This window comes from Tupaia chinensis, unplaced genomic scaffold, assembly GCF_000334495.1.
Source record: "Tupaia chinensis unplaced genomic scaffold, TupChi_1.0 Scaffold000423_1, whole genome shotgun sequence".
Taxonomy (NCBI): Eukaryota; Metazoa; Chordata; class Mammalia; order Scandentia; family Tupaiidae; genus Tupaia; species Tupaia belangeri.
Genome location: NW_006159928.1, coordinates 7227226 through 7243115, shown reverse-complemented (window position 1 = coordinate 7243115; position 15890 = coordinate 7227226). Strand labels below are relative to the sequence as shown.

Sequence of the window (15890 nt, the reverse complement as noted above, 5' to 3'; positions counted from 1 at the left end):
CTGATATGCATGGCATTCCCTTTTGAAAAAGCAATGTAATACACTGAAGAGTTATATGTCATCCAATGTAATATAAAGAAGATTATGATGATAATAAAAATTTAAAAAAAAAGAATAATGTCATCTGTTGAAATGACAATATGTTTGATAAGTGAATGACTTTTCAAAATGAGCTCCTTGCGACCAGCAGACAGCCTAGTGGTTAAGGCACTGGACACTCCCACATCTCTGACCACGGTTCGAGTCCTGAGCCTGGTGGCTTGCTTTCTCACTTTCCCTCTCTCTCTCTGATCAAGTTAAAATAAATGAATGAATAAATACAATTAAATATGAATAATTTAAATAAATCCTTTTACATCTGCTATTGTGTCCTGAACATCCCCACCATAGTCTCAGATATGCAATACAATTAAGTACAAATGAGACCATAGTTTTTTTGGTAAGTTATTTGCTCTCTGATGGGAGATGGGTTTAAGACAAATATATTTAAAAATTTTTTTAAGTTATTTATTTAATTTTATTTATTCATTCATTTATTTTAATTTGACCAGAGGAAGACAGAGACACAGAAAAAAGGAAAGCGAGAAAGCAAGCCACCAGGTCCAGGACTTGAACCATGGTTGGTCATGTGGTAATGTCCAGTGCTTTACTACCACACCACCTGCTGGCTCAATCTTTTTTTTTTTTTTCTTTTTCTTTTTAACAAATATCCAAGTAGTATAATTTAAAAAAAAATTATTTTAGAAGGAGTAATTAGAGACTTTGGGATCTTTTTGAACAAAGATGAACTGGGTGTTACTTGTTAAGCAGTGCTAGTCATGGAGCATCTTTTGTCCACCAGTTTCTTAGGTTAAGACAGAGCCGACCCTGTATCCTACTGGTTAAGGGAAGTCAAATCGCATCGTTGACCATAGTTCAAATCTTGATCATGTGGCTTGTAAGACACACTGGATATGTGTGTGTGCATGCCCCAAATCCCAACAAGAAGGGAAAGTGGAGGAAAAGGGATTATGACATGACTATGCCCCATTGAGGAATTCTCTCTTTCTCTTAAGTCTCTTTCTCTGGCAAGTACATGGACCCTCTAGTAACTTCTAAAAAATAACATAATTACCTTGAAAAATTTGAGAGATTCAATGACATTTAAAAAATATTTCATATTTATTTATTTAAAGTGGAATATACCATCTTTATTTTCTTATGGCATTCTTTTTTCAATGATCAGTATACCTTAAATATCACAATGAAATTTTTAACACTACCTGGACATTCAGATGTCTGTTACTAAATAGGCTATATCTCTTAATCAAAAGGAAAAAAGGCATTATAAAAGGAATAGAAGGCTTCCTCAGTTCTCCATTTCTCTGTCTTAAAATCACTCCATCGGTTCAACAGAATACACTGTCTTTTGAGTCTTGTGACTCATTTAATTACCATTTCTTCTTTAGTTGTAAAGAATCCTCCTAGTTTTTATTGACGTGGCTATAAAACCTTCCCTTTTGAGCAGAGTTTCTTTCAGACTGTCTTTCTCTGAATGAAGTTCGTTGTCAAGGGCACCTTTGTCTGGTGGCTGAGGTGTTTTCCCACCTTGGTTTGGTATTTCCCTCTTTGTATGCCTATTTCAGAGCTCTCCATCTCAGCTTCCAGGACCTGGGGATCTTAACTGATGTTTATAGAATCATTTGCATTCACCAAATATCCTCTAATTAAATCTGTTTCTACTTCTATTTAGGGCTCTCTACATGTCCAGCGGCTTGCTAACTTAAATATTACATGAACTATCTCAATCCTCATAGCAACGCTATTAAATAAATGTTGTTTCTGATTTTTAAATGAGGACAGTGAGCTGACAGTCAGAAATAACCCTCTACTAAATGGTAAAGCTGGACTTGGAAGTCCTCTGTGTCTGATCCCTTGCACTTAGTGGTTGTTTAGAACTTGATTAAAAATTGTGACTTGAGGTACCAGCAGATGGCATAATGGTTATGTCACTGCATTCCCACATAGTTGACAGTGGTTCGAGTCCTGGACCTGGCATCTTAAAACATGCACATGCGTGTGTGTGCCCAAAATCCCCAGAGGAGAATGGAGGAGAAGGGATTGTGGTGTGGCCATCCCTTCTGGGGGGTGATTTCTTGCTTCCTGTCTCTCTTTCTTTGGTGAGCACACATGCCTTACAGCAAAAATCTCTCTTTAAAAAAATTGTGACTTGAAATCTCTTTCATACTGTGTAGGGTATGATGTTATCTTTAGGTGTATTTGCTTACTTTCGGAATTCTTGTGGTTGCCCTGGAAACCTGAGACATTCTAGTTTTTTTTATTTTCTAAAAATCACTTAGGATGTAATACAATAATTACTTATTAATATTATGAAAGGAGGCTGCAAACTTAAGATGAAGGATTGGCTTCTGTCATGTCCTCTGCTATTTTTCATTGATGATTATGCAAGATATCACCAGGTCTGCATATAGAGAGAGGGAGAAATAATTTCACTGGAAAAATATTTTCATTTCAAAAACAAAATCAGACTGCTAATGTGGGGACTTTCTCTCCCTCTCCTTTTACTTCATGGTTTCACACTCATTTCTGCATATTTATTATAGCTCTTTGACCTCAGCAGCTGCTTCGCTTTTGCTAAATATGAAGTGATTCTCAGTGTCTTTCTTGAGGGCTGAGAACCTTACAGAGTTCCCTGCCCACCCTGTGTCCATTTTGTCTTTGTAATACACTGTGTCATGAGAGTGTTTAAGTAATGCCCTGAGGTCAGCAAGCCCAGTCAGGACAGCTGGTAATTAAGTCACATACTCCTCTTTGACACTGGAGATATAAAGCCTGACCCCATGAATAAGGCCATCTGTTTCATGCGTCATTGCTTCAGATGTCCCTACTTGATTTTATTTGCATTGATTTTTGCTTAGGCCTTCCCCCAAGTCAGGGCTGGCATGACTAGTATGTTAATACCTCAATGAGATTCCAAATCGATTTAAAATTGATCTGGTTCTTATTTATAGGTTTTTTTTTTTTTTTTTTTAAGAATAATAAGAAAAGCATAGAAATTTTGTTTTAAAAATTTTTTGTTTTTTTTTTTTATGTTTTTTTTTTTTTTTTTTTTTTTTTAAGAAACATAAGAATAACATGGAACTTAAAGAGTTTGGATACCACATGGCTGACTGCACAGTTCAAGACCCAGTGGCTTGGGAACCAGCAGTTAGCGTAATGGCTATGTCGCTGGACTCCCACGTAGTCGACCGTGGTTCACGTCCCAGACCCGGTGGCTTAGAACTCATGCCAGGCACATATGCGTGCGTGCCCAAGATCCCGAGAGGAGAATGGAGGAGAAGGGATTGCGGCGTGACCATTCCCCCTGGCGGGTGATTTCTCGCTTTCTGTCTCTCTGTCTCTCTCTGTCTGGCGAGCTCACGCGCCCTATAGCAAAAACCTCTCCCCCCCACCCCCCCCAAAAAAAAAAGACCCAGTGGCTTGAAATAGATGCTGGGTGCATGTGTGTGAAAACCCAAAATCCTTAAAGGAGAATGGAAAAGAAGGGATTATGGTGTGGCATTCCTTCCTTTAAACCTGTAGGAAGAGCTTTCTCACTTTCCCTCTTTCTTTCTGTCTCTCTTAGGGGAGCTCACATGCCCTATAACAAAAACCAAAAGTAATAGGTAAATAATATGATTATATGCTTTATAATTCAGAGATCCATTCAAAAATTCCAAGCTGGACAAGACTTGGTGATTGTGACCAGAAACCAGAGTAGAGTGTCAGATGCTTCAATATAGGATATAGAGCCTTTGATGGCTTTTATACCAGGACTAGATAGCTTGCCTCACATTTTCACATTCTATCCCACCACCACCACCCCTTTATTTAATTACTTAGCTTTTCTAGTCTGAACATGTAAATTCTGGACCTAATTTTTGAAGTGTGAGTTCCACTGTCTCACATCTTCACTGATGTAGTCTAGGATATATTCTTCTGCCCCAAAATAGCTTTGCCTCTGGCTTTTAAGAATCATCACACTTTCCCAAATTATCTTAACAGTTAACATTTAGAAAAATAACCAGACTTATGTTGTAATCATCCTCTTCATTAAAAAAGATGTTACCTCCTTCTAGGGGCACTAGTCTTGGCAATGTCTGAGATTCGTGAATAGTTGAGAAGTTAAAGATTCAGTGTGTGGTCCATGTATGGACTGGGTGTCTCTGGCACTGGGGCAGTAGCACAACCCTTTCAGGGAGTGGCGGGCCAAGAGGAGAGGGGCTACTGTGTGTAGTTACTGCAGCCTTCTGTGGCAAATGGGTCCATTGGTGTGAGTTGCATTTGCCTGAGGGAAGGGGAACCTTTTTCTATTTTCTTTTCTTTTTTTTTTTTTTTTGGAGAGGTTTTTCACTATAGGGCGCGTGCGCTCGCCAGACAGAGAGAGACATAGAGACAGAAAGCGAGAAATCACCCCCCAGGGGGGATGGTCACGCCACAATCCCTTCTCCTCCATTCTCCTCTTGGGATTTTGGGCACGCACGCACACACGCCTGGCGTGAGTTTTAAGCCACCAGGTCCGGGACGCGAACCGCGGTCAACTACGTGGGAGTCCAGCGACATAGCCATTACGCTAGCTGCTGGTTCCCCTTCATTTTGTTTTGTTTATTCCATTAAGAGAATGAGACAGTACCCCCAACAGGATCTCATTGGCACAGTCCACTCCAAGCTCCAGCCGGCCCCAGATCACAGGCATGCATGTGTCTGGAGTACCCAGGGAAATCTCTGGACATGATGGTGGAACCTTCCCAGTGGGTCAGCTTTGTAGAATATCACATCATGTTTTACCACCGTAACACTCCTTGGTCCCCCCACCCCCCCTTTCTTTTTTTCTATTTTTGAAACTAGTGACAGTCCTGGTAGTATTAAAGAAAAAGTTATTCAGTGACACTTGTTAGAGCACAGTTAGGCAGGCTTCATTCAGGATCGTCACTGTAGGTGTACGGACCACTGCAAAGAGATTTCACGGAGGAGGAGAGAGACTGAGCTCAACCTTGAAAACAGCATGGTCCAGTGTAACCAAGGAACAGAGTTAGATTCAGTGGATGCAGAATTGCCAACAGGGAAGGAGGATCTGGCTAAACAGACTTCACAGGATTCTTGCTGAAGACAGACCAGAGTAATCAGATAAATAACATCACCTGAAGAATGGTAAAGGATGAGGAACCCACTGGTAGGGGGTTCTTGCTAAACTGAGTTAGCAGAAATTTTTTTTTCCAGAGAGCATGTGCACTACCCCAAGAGAGATAAAGAAAGGGAGAGGGAGAAAGCACCCCACAGTGGGACTAATCACGCTACAATCCCTTCTTCTCCATCTCTTGGGATTTGGGACACACACACACACACACACACACACACACACAACCCCTAGCATGTTTTACAAGCCACCAGGGCCAGGATTTGATCTGCAGTTGGCCATGTGAGATCCAGCTACCTTAACCACTAGGCCAGGGGGGCCAGCCCAGCAGGGTTCTTATTAAAACCATAAGGAAGCGCACAGATGGACCTAAGAGACAGTTTAAGAATTTCACTAGTTTGGTCAAGCAAAGAATCACTGTCAGGTGCTCAGTCAGAATATGTAACTTTCTAGGTCTTTAAGACATATATCCTCTGAATTCTTATTGTCTTTATTAAGTGTTGTTCTTTTGCTCTTTGAATTAGTAAAGGTCTGTTTAGTTATGATTGTAAGGAAGACATCAGGGGCCATCAGTTATCCAGAGCTACATACATACATTCAGTAGTTCTGGGAAAAGTAAAATTTTTCTTGGTATGTGACAAGGGTTTCCATATAGAAGTGGCCATCTTGGACCAGTAGATGGCATAATGGACTCCCAAGTAATCGACTGTGGTTAGAGTCCCAGACCCAGTGGCTTAACACTCATGCCAAGTGCACGTGTGTGCATGCCCCAAATCCCAAGAGGATAATGGAGGAAAAGGGATTGTGTTGAGGCCATTCCCTCTTGGGGGGGAAGGGGCATGATTTCTTGCTTTCTGTCCTTCTCTCCAGTGAGCACAGGCACCCTATAGCAAAAATTTATCTCTCAAAAAAAGAGAAGTGGCCATCTCAGTGGTCAGCCCAGTGTGGATGTGGCTAGTCTCAGTTAAATGTGTCTTAAGTAAACAAGGTTCCTTTTGGGCAGTTGTGGCAGACATATGGAACATGGAGTCTGGCAAAAGCTGTGTCAAACTGGCCCTCTGGTTACTTAGCAGCTTACATCTGCTAACACTGGCATGGCTCTAAGGACGTTCTTTCCAAGTGGAAGACAAAAGTTATCCTGCTGTCAAGGGACAGGCCCAGTCATCATTTACTCTACCTCAAGAAAGGGTGGTGCTTTTTGTTTTGCTGAGCAAGGAACTCTTGTATCTAAATTATATTAATCACTAAACTGGTTTTAAAAAAAAGAAACACCAAAGGAAATGTTTAACTGTTGTGCTTTGAATGCATTTACAATTGTTCCTGATATATAAATGTATCTCATAGTTCTACCTGATAGCAAATAGTCTAATAAACTTTCAGAAGTGTGAGGTAGCTGTTTCCTTTTAGTCAATGTGAGGGCTTTTGGGAGGTACAGTGTGGTCAGCAACCATTTGGTTTCTGTAGCTGTTTTGTGTGACTTTCTGATTGGAGCTTATACGAGTTACAGATTCTTATTTTATATTATGCTAACTAGTTATGCAAGGTAGTTCTGTAATTACTGTATTAACTTGTTTGTTCTTTTGGGCTAAGGTAACTAATGGATCAATCAAGTTAATCTCAGTTACTGAGTCCTAAGGGAAGGACTTTTTATTTATTTATTTATTTTAATGTTTTGCTGTGGGGCACATGTGCTCACCCAAGAGAGACAGAGAGAGAAAATGAGAAATCAACTCCCAGGGCGATGGCTTGATTGTAATCCTTTCTCCTCCAATCACCTCTTAGGATTTGGGGCACATATGACACATACCCGGTGTGTTTTTCAAACTGTATGGTCCAGGACTCAAACCGCGAAGTCAGCTATGTGGGGTCAGCTGCCTTAACCACCATTCCACCTGCTGGAGAAAGGACTTTGTAGTTTTTGTTATGCATAGGAGTATTTGGCTTTTCTAAAAGAGTTGTAATTTAGACAAGGAATCCTTTCTTGGACTTTTAAATGATGTCAGAGGCTTTTTTGTCCAGAAGTGTAAGAAATACCCATGATTAGTGTATGTATGTTGGGGGCAGGTGCTGAAGGGATGAGGAAGAAACACCATCCTTTTGATTTGCCTGTGAATCCCAGAAGAAAACGGAATTGGAAATAAAGATAAAGGAAAGGAAAGCTTGGTAGAGTCATTTTAGCCAAGCTTTTGTTTAGGGTTATAATTCAATTGCTATTTCTATGAAAGGAGCAAATTTTTGTGTTTGAATCCTTAGGACTGTAGACTGTTTCACTTTTACCTTGAGGCCCAGGCTTGGGGATAAGGAGTCTGGTGCTCTACCCTCTCCTAGTTCTCTGAGTGAGAGGGTGGGGTCTCATTGACTTGTGTTAAATCATGGTCCGCACTGTTATAGGGAACAGGGGATAAAAAATAATGCATGGAGGGACCAGCAGTTAGCATAATGGCTATGTCGCTGGACTCCCATGTAGTCAACCACGGTTCAAGTCCCGGACCCGGTGGCCTAAAACTCACGCCGGGAGCGTGTGCGTGCGTGCCCAGGATCCCGAGAGGAGAAAGGAGGAGAAGGGATTGCAGCGTGGCCATCCCCCCTTGGGGGGGTGATTTCTTGCCTTCTGTCTCTCTGTCTCTCTCTCTCTCTGGCAAGTGCACTTTAAATGATGTCAGAGGCTTTTTTGTCCAGAAGTGTAAGAAATACCCATGATTAGTGTATGTATGTTGGGGGCAGGTGCTGAAGGGATGAGGAAGAAACACCATCCTTTTGATTTGCCTGTGAATCCCAGAAGAAAACGGAATTGGAAATAAAGATAAAGGAAAGGAAAGCTTGGTAGAGTCATTTTAGCCAAGCTTTTGTTTAGGGTTATAATTCAATTGCTATTTCTATGAAAGGAGCAAATTTTTGTGTTTGAATCCTTAGGACTGTAGACTGTTTCACTTTTACCTTGAGGCCCAGGCTTGGGGATAAGGAGTCTGGTGCTCTACCCTCTCCTAGTTCTCTGAGTGAGAGGGTGGGGTCTCATTGACTTGTGTTAAATCATGGTCCGCACTGTTATAGGGAACAGGGGATAAAAAATAATGCATGGAGGGACCAGCAGTTAGCATAATGGCTATGTCGCTGGACTCCCATGTAGTCAACCACGGTTCAAGTCCCGGACCCGGTGGCCTAAAACTCACGCCGGGAGCGTGTGCGTGCGTGCCCAGGATCCCGAGAGGAGAAAGGAGGAGAAGGGATTGCAGCGTGGCCATCCCCCCTTGGGGGGGTGATTTCTTGCCTTCTGTCTCTCTGTCTCTCTCTCTCTCTGGCAAGTGCACGTGCTCTATGGCAAAAACTTCTCAAAAAAAATAATAATACATGGAGAAAAATTTTGCTATTTGTGGAAACTGTAAATTCTGATGAATTTTATTGGGAGGTCGACTAGAAGCTGGGGGAAATGTGAGGTCCAGAATTATGAAATATTTCCTTGATTCCGGGTGCTGAATGGATTGCCAAAAGCTTCAGGTGCACTATCTCATTAACTTCTCATCACTATTATTATGCTCACTTGGCAGATAAGGAAAATGAGAAAAGGCCAAGAAAACAGAATTAATCAGGATTAAAGGGCTTGAATTCAGGATCTGATTGTCACTCTTGTCCCTTTCTCAATATGCTTCATCTAGGACACTCCAGGTGTCAGAAAATGATGAGTGAAAGTGGACAAAGGGACTCTTAAATCCAAAGTAACATTAGTTAAGATCTCCTAGAGACTTATAAGACTAGATCGTGTTTATGCGATAGTCTTGGAGTAAGTGTAAACGCTTTTTAGAGTTGTAATGCAATTTCCAGGTAGACTTCAATATAATTCCTAACTTCAGAGATCCAAACCGAATGATTTAAGGCAAATAATATCATAGGGTCTGTTTATTTTGTTTGTTTGTTTTTGTTTGTTTGTTTGTTTGTTGGCCATAGGGCATGTGCACTGACCAGAAAGAGAGACAGCGAAAGGGGAAGTGAGAAATCACTCCCGAGGAGGATGGCCATGCTGCAGTCCCTTCTCCATTCTCCTCTTGTGATTTTGGGTATATACCCACTTGTGCCTGGTTTTAGGCTGCCTGATCCAGAACTTGAACGGTGGAGTCAGCCATTTGGGAACCAGCACTTTAACTAAACACCACCCCCCGCTGGCCCCACAGGGTCTATTTAAGAATCAAATATTGGCCCAAGCCACTGTGTAATTTTGTTTTGTTTTGTTTTAAAATTTCCTATCCAGTTGTATGGGAGAGGAGGAGGAAGTGGGTACTTTTAACTTGTAATTCTTTAGGGGAAATACAGTTTTGCAGTGTCTATCATTCTAGCTAAGAGGTGACTGGGGGAAAAGCTTATCAAGTTATATTGTGTGTGTTGTGTTTTCTTCCCTGGACTGTAATAGGATTTCCGGGATGCAGTAGCCCATGCTTCCAGGCAACTTGGGAAGGCCGTGATTGAGGACCGCATCCTAAACCAGATTCTCTACTACCTGCCTCAGCTCTATGAGCTCAACCGGGATCTCCTGAAGGAACTGGAGGAAAGAATGTTGAACTGGTAACCACGGATGGGCTGTTGGTCCTTCCTAGAGTTTCCAATTTTAGATGAGCCATAAGGGGCCCTGCATGTGAAAATTCTTACACTGAATGTTCCTGACAGTTACCTATAGGTTGGTTATTTTGAGTCGTCAGAATTTATAACCTGGGCACGTTGAGTATACTATTTTTTTTTTAGTTTATTTCTTCTATGAGTGATGTTGGGACATGGCATACTTCCAAGAGTTCTCAGGTAAAACCTACCCCCAATCTCAGCCAGTCCAGATCATGGGCATGTATGTCCAGCATGCTGGGGAGGTCCTGGGACTGGAACCCAGGACCTTCCTCATGTGTCCAGGTGCTCCACCACTGTACCACGTGGTCCCACAATGCATAATTGCTGCCTCAAGGCAATAAGGGCTCATAGTTAGCCAGTTTAACCTTCTTTTATTTTTTAAGAATTATTTATTTAGTTTTATTTATTCATTCATTTATTTTAATTTTCCAGAGAGAGAGAGAGAGAGAGAGAGAGAAAGTAAAAAAGCAACCTACCAGGTCTGAAACTGGAACAGTAGTCAGCCATGTGGAAGTGTCCAGCATTTTGACCACCACACCACCTGCTGGACCTCCTAATTTAACTTTCGATAGGTGACCTTTGATAATCAAGGTTTTTTCAGATTGAGGCACATTAATTTATATATTCACATTGGAAACATTTTTAAGTGTTTTATCTATCTCCTGGGTTACAGGTCATGAACCTTCCTTTGCATTTTTGGAAAGAGGCCATTCACTGAGCTAATAAGGCTGTTTGTTTTGGAAAACCAGGTTTACTTATGTATAACATTATTGTAGGAACTGTAGATTTCAGAACAGGAAAAGAATACAGAAAGGTTGGTATTGAGCACTATTTCCCTTGGGCTGAAGAAAATAAACAGAAGCCTTTGGTGACTTCTCTGGTAATACAGAAAGATGGGTCTAAGAGGATTGAATTTATTATAGCAGTCCACGGGGAACACAAAGTGATTAGAATAACAAAATAGTATCACCTGCTTTCATGATCAAAATGGTTGTTTATAGCCCAGAAGAATATCTGAATATCTCTGCCTGTGTGGGAAACGCCATGCCTCTGCATGTTAGGGAAATATGCTAGATAGCAATTAATACTTACGCATAGCCTCAGTATAAAGTAACACACAATTAAGGACTGAAGAATAAAAAATAGTTTTTTAAAGTCATGAGAGATAGAAAGCATAATTACAGATAATATTCCTGCATGCATCATTTTTTTTTTGGTAAAAATTCATCTGAATTGTCTTAAGATATGCATATTTATGCAAATGTTATAGAACTAAATATACCTTTTTTCTTTAAAGAGATTTTTGCTTTAGGGTGCGTGCACTCACCAGAGAGAGAGAAAAAGACAGAGACAGAGAGACAGAGACAATGAGAAATCACCACCCAGGGGAATGGTCACGCTTCACTCCCTTCTCCTTCTTTCTCCTCCTGGGATCTTGGGCAAACATGCACATACCCAGTGTGATTTTCATGCCACTGGGTCTGGGACTCGAACTGTGGTCAGCCATGTGGGAGTCTAGCTATGTAACCACTATGCCATCTGCTGGCCCCAAAATATACTTCTTTCTTGTATGAAAAGTTTTCTTTTTCTTCCATGATGTGGGAGCTCCCCAACAGAGTCTTTCGTGCTGTGATCACCCCCAGCTTCAGCCAGCCAGGAGACAGGGGCATACACATGCCCAGCATGTACAGAAAGACCTTGAAGCATGAACCTGGGACCTTCTTAGTGTGGCTTCAGCATCATGGCGGGTTGCATTACTTTTGTACCACCGCAGCTGGCCTAGACATTTTCTTGCGATTAGATCTGGAGATATCCTGTGTTAAAATGTTTAGCTTCCTAAGAAGCAGACTATTTTATGACACAGAAAACCAAAATTGCAGTTACAATAAAAGTGCCACAAATTGTTGACATAAAATTCTTCTAATTCTTGAATGGGTATTTCTATTTATTAAAATATTTTTCTTGGGACCAGCAGATGGTGTACTGGTCATTGCTGGACTCCCACATAGTCAACCACTGTTCAAATCCCAGGCCCAGTGACTTAAAACTCATGGTGGGCGTGGGTGCATGCCCAAAATCTCAAGAGGAGAATGGAGGAGAAGGTGAGGGGGTGATTTCTCATTTACTGTCTTTCTGTTTATCTCTGTGTCTCCAGCAAACACACATACCCTATAACAAAAATATCTCTAAAAAATAATTCTTTTCTTTTATTGTTTGTTTTTAAAGAGTTCTTTATTCATTCATTCATTCATTTTTTATTTGACCAGACACACACACACACACATAGCACACACACACAGAAGGAGAGAGAGAGAGAGAGAGACAGAGAGAGAGAGAGAGAAAGCAAGCCACTGGGTCCAGGACTCGAACTGTGGTTGGCCGTGTAGGAGTGTCTAGCACCTTAACCACCACCCAAAATATTTTTCTTTCTGGAGCCAGCAGATAGCATAATGTTTAGGTCACTGGACTCCCAAATGGCCAACCACAGGTCACGGTGGCTCGAAACTCAAGCCAGGCACATGTGTGTATGTGCCCAAGGTCCTAAGAGGAGAAGGGATTGCAGAGTGGCCATTCCTCCTGGGGGATTTCTCACTTCCTCCCCTGGCGCGAGCACATGCACCCTGTGCCCTAAGGCAAAAACCTCTACAAAAAAAAACCACAAAAAAACCAAAAACACATTTTTTTTTACATTTCTGGGGTCTTTCATTATAGCACACTCTGGTTTTAGTAGATATTCTGAAATAGCTTTTTTTTCCGTTGACTTTTGGAACAATTGATGAAATTTCTTTTCACATTCAACCAGGTCTGGTGTGTCTCCTGTGCTGGAGAGCACTCCGGGTATGCAGAGGTTTCACAGCATAAGGCAGACAAGACAGGTTCTTGCTCTCAGGAAGCAGGCATTTTAGTGAAAGACTGGATGAGTAGGACAAAACGACCGGAAATTGTTTCTGACCTGCACAAACTTAAAATAGGATGTTGTGGGAGCAAATGAAGTTTGGGTGTCCAGGGAAGGCCCTCTAGGAAGGTGGACCATGTCAGGTGACATCTGGATGAAAAGGAAGAGGTAGCCAGGGTTCCTGGTTGCAGTCACGTGGCATCTGGCGTCCTTTAACCACTAGGTTTCAGAGCTGGCCTTTGTCTAGTTTGAAGTTTGCTTGTTTCTTCTTGAGATAGACAGAGAAATAGCATTCCCACCAGCATCCTGATGCCACGATCAGCCACCAGCTTCAGATGGCCAAGGATCCTGAATGGGCATGTATGTGCCCCATGTTCTTAGGGAGGTCACTGCATGTGAACCCGGAATCCTGCCCCTGTGTGTCAGCTTCAAAGGGTCACGTTTTACTGCTGTACCACCGCTGGCTCCAGGAGTTTGTTTTTATCCTAAGGACAATGCAAGGCCAATGGAAGTTACACGATACAAGATTTTAGACTCTTTGCATTGAAGAATGAGATGGAGGAGGCAAGGCCAGAAACAGGGAAACCAATCCGAGAGCGGGCAAAGTTGGCACGAGATGTGATGATGGCAACAGAAGGGCAGCATTTGGGGCTATGTTTTATGAAGAGAGCAAAAGATGAACTGATGGCTGGAATGTTGTGGGACTCTGCTCATTCTTGGATGTGTTTTAGCTCCAGTAATCACTCTTTCTATTTTTGTCTGTCTTGGGGCCAGCCGATGGCATGGTGATTAAGGGTGCTGGACTCCCACATGGCAGACCGCGGTTCAAGTCCTGGACCTGGCGGCTTGCTTTCTCTCTCTCTCCCTCTCTCTGGTCAAATAGAAACGAATGAATACATTAATTTTAAAAAAAGAAATGGTAAATATTTTTGTCTATCTCTTCTCTGTCGTTAGGACTGAACAACAAAGAATTGCTGATATCTTTGTAAAGAAGGGGCCGTATCTAAAAATGTACTCCACGTACATCAAAGAATTTGACAAGAACATAGCGCTCCTGGATGAGCAGTGCAAGAAGAACCCAGGTTTTGCTGCCGTTGTTAGAGAATTTGAGGTATTTGCAACCCATCTGATTTTAAATATTTTTCCTTTCATTTTATTTTGGAAGCTTTAATTTTTTTCTATGCAAAATATGTCATGGCTATTTCAACTACTCAATAATTTGCAGTCACTGAAAAACAAAGCTTATAAACAAAATGTTAGTCAAATATAATCCCTGGGCCAGCTGGAGGCATGGTAGTTAAGGGAGCTGGATCTCACATGGCTCACCACACAGTCTGAGTTCCAGACCCAGCAGCTTGAGAGATACACTGGGGGTACCAGCAGTTAGCGTAATGGCTATGTCACTGGACTCCCATGTAGTCGACTGCAGTTCACGTCCCGGACCCGGTGGCTTAAACTCACGCCGGGTGCGTGTGCATGCATGCCCAAGATCCCGAGAGGAGAATGGAGGAGAAGTGATTGCGGTGTGGTCATCCCCCCCGGGGGGTGATTTCTTGCTTTCTGTCTCTCTGTCTCTGTCTTTCTGGAGAATGTACGCACCCTATAGCAAAAACTTCTCCAAAAAAAGAGAAAGATCCTGTTGGGAGTTCTCTCACTCTTTCTCTCTCAATAAATAAATTAATAAACTTAAAAAAAAATAAAAGGAGAGACACACTGGGCATGTGTGCATACATGTGCAAATCCCTAAGGACGAGAAAGATGGAGGAGAAGTGATTTGGCATGCCCATTCCCCAAGAGGGTACCTTCTTATTCTTCTTTGTCTCTCTCTCTCTCTCTGATTCTGTGTCTTTCTCCAACAAATCCACATGCCTTTTGGCGTTTTTTTTTTTTTTAAAGTAGAATATAATCCCTTCTAAATGAAAAAAGAAGCCAAATGGTGAGAACGCAAATATTGTGTCATTGGAAAAGTCATGATGCATTTTTGCATAGCAAAACATAGAAAAAGACATGACTTTTCCAATGACCCGATAGCATACAAGGTTTAATTTTGAAAATCTATTACTGCACATTGGAAATTTTGACTTGGAAAGAGTATTTCGAGGGATCCTTTTATAAAACTCTTGGTAAAATACCATAATATAATTTTACAGTGTTAACCATTTTTATAAAGTTCAGTAGTATGAAGTACATTGACATTGTTGTGCAAACAGATATATAGAACTCTTTTCAAATCTTGCAAAACTGAAACTCTGTGCCCATTAAACATTAACTCCCCACCCTCCTCCCCCAGCCCTTGGCAACCACGCATTCATTCTACTTTCTATTTCAATGAATTTTATTACTCTAGAGAACACGTTTTATTTTTAACTTAACCTTTCCTTTTCTTCTTTTTTTTTTTTAGAGAGAGAATTTTTTTTTGCTATAGGGTGTGTATGCTTGCCAGCGAGGCAGAGAAAGACAGACAGAAAGTGAGAAATCACCTCCCAGAGGGAATGGCCATGTTACAAACTCCTTTCCTCTTGTGATTTTGGGCACATACGCACATGCACAGGCACCCAGCAAGAGTTTCAAGAATCCAGGTCCGGGACTCAAACCGTGGTTGGCCATGTGGGAATTCAGCAATGTAATCATTATGCCATTTGTTGGTCCCTTATTCTTCTAATACTCTGATGGATGGGAAATAAATTTATTTTTCTTTAGATAATTTATATTTCTTAGAAATTTATATTTCTTAGATAATAACAGCTTTATTGTCATAATCTTTTATTTATTTATTTGGAGAGATTTTTTGCTAGAGGGCGATTGAGCATGTGTACACATGCACCCACTGTGAGTTTCAAGCCGCTAGGTCCAGGATTCGAACTCTGGTTGGCCATGTGGGAGTCCAGCGATATGACCATTATGCCATCTGCTGGTCCCGTCACAGTTTTTCTAAAAAATAATAACTGGTTTATGGCATGTGTCAGCCAAAGCTTTATGTTTTGACTCAGTTCCATGGGAGTGCAAGCCTTATTTAATCAGGAAAATAATGATAGGACATATGTTTGAAATACTTGTTTTCAATTAAAATTTCATAGAAGTCCATTCCATCAATTTGGGATAAAATTTGGGCTGTTATATTTTAGTACTTAATTTTCCTTTTTTTTTCCCAAGAATTATTTTATTTGTTATTATTTTTAAGTATACCAGAGAGAGCCAGCAAGACAAAGT

At 41.3% G+C, this 15890-nt stretch overlaps 1 protein-coding gene across 4 annotated transcripts in view; it reads left to right on the top strand.

Moving 5' to 3' along the window:
• Nucleotides 1-15890, top strand: part of FGD6 (FYVE, RhoGEF and PH domain containing 6) — a 139041-nt gene that overhangs the window by 67118 nt on the left and 56033 nt on the right. For all 4 annotated transcript variants that reach the window (XM_006154866.3, XM_006154865.3, XM_014590263.2 and 1 more), the window contains exons 6-7: nucleotides 9579-9730; nucleotides 13635-13791. In XM_006154866.3, coding sequence (XP_006154928.1) covers nucleotides 9579-9730; nucleotides 13635-13791 — 309 coding nt within the window. The remainder of the gene's footprint in view (nucleotides 1-9578; nucleotides 9731-13634; nucleotides 13792-15890) is intronic.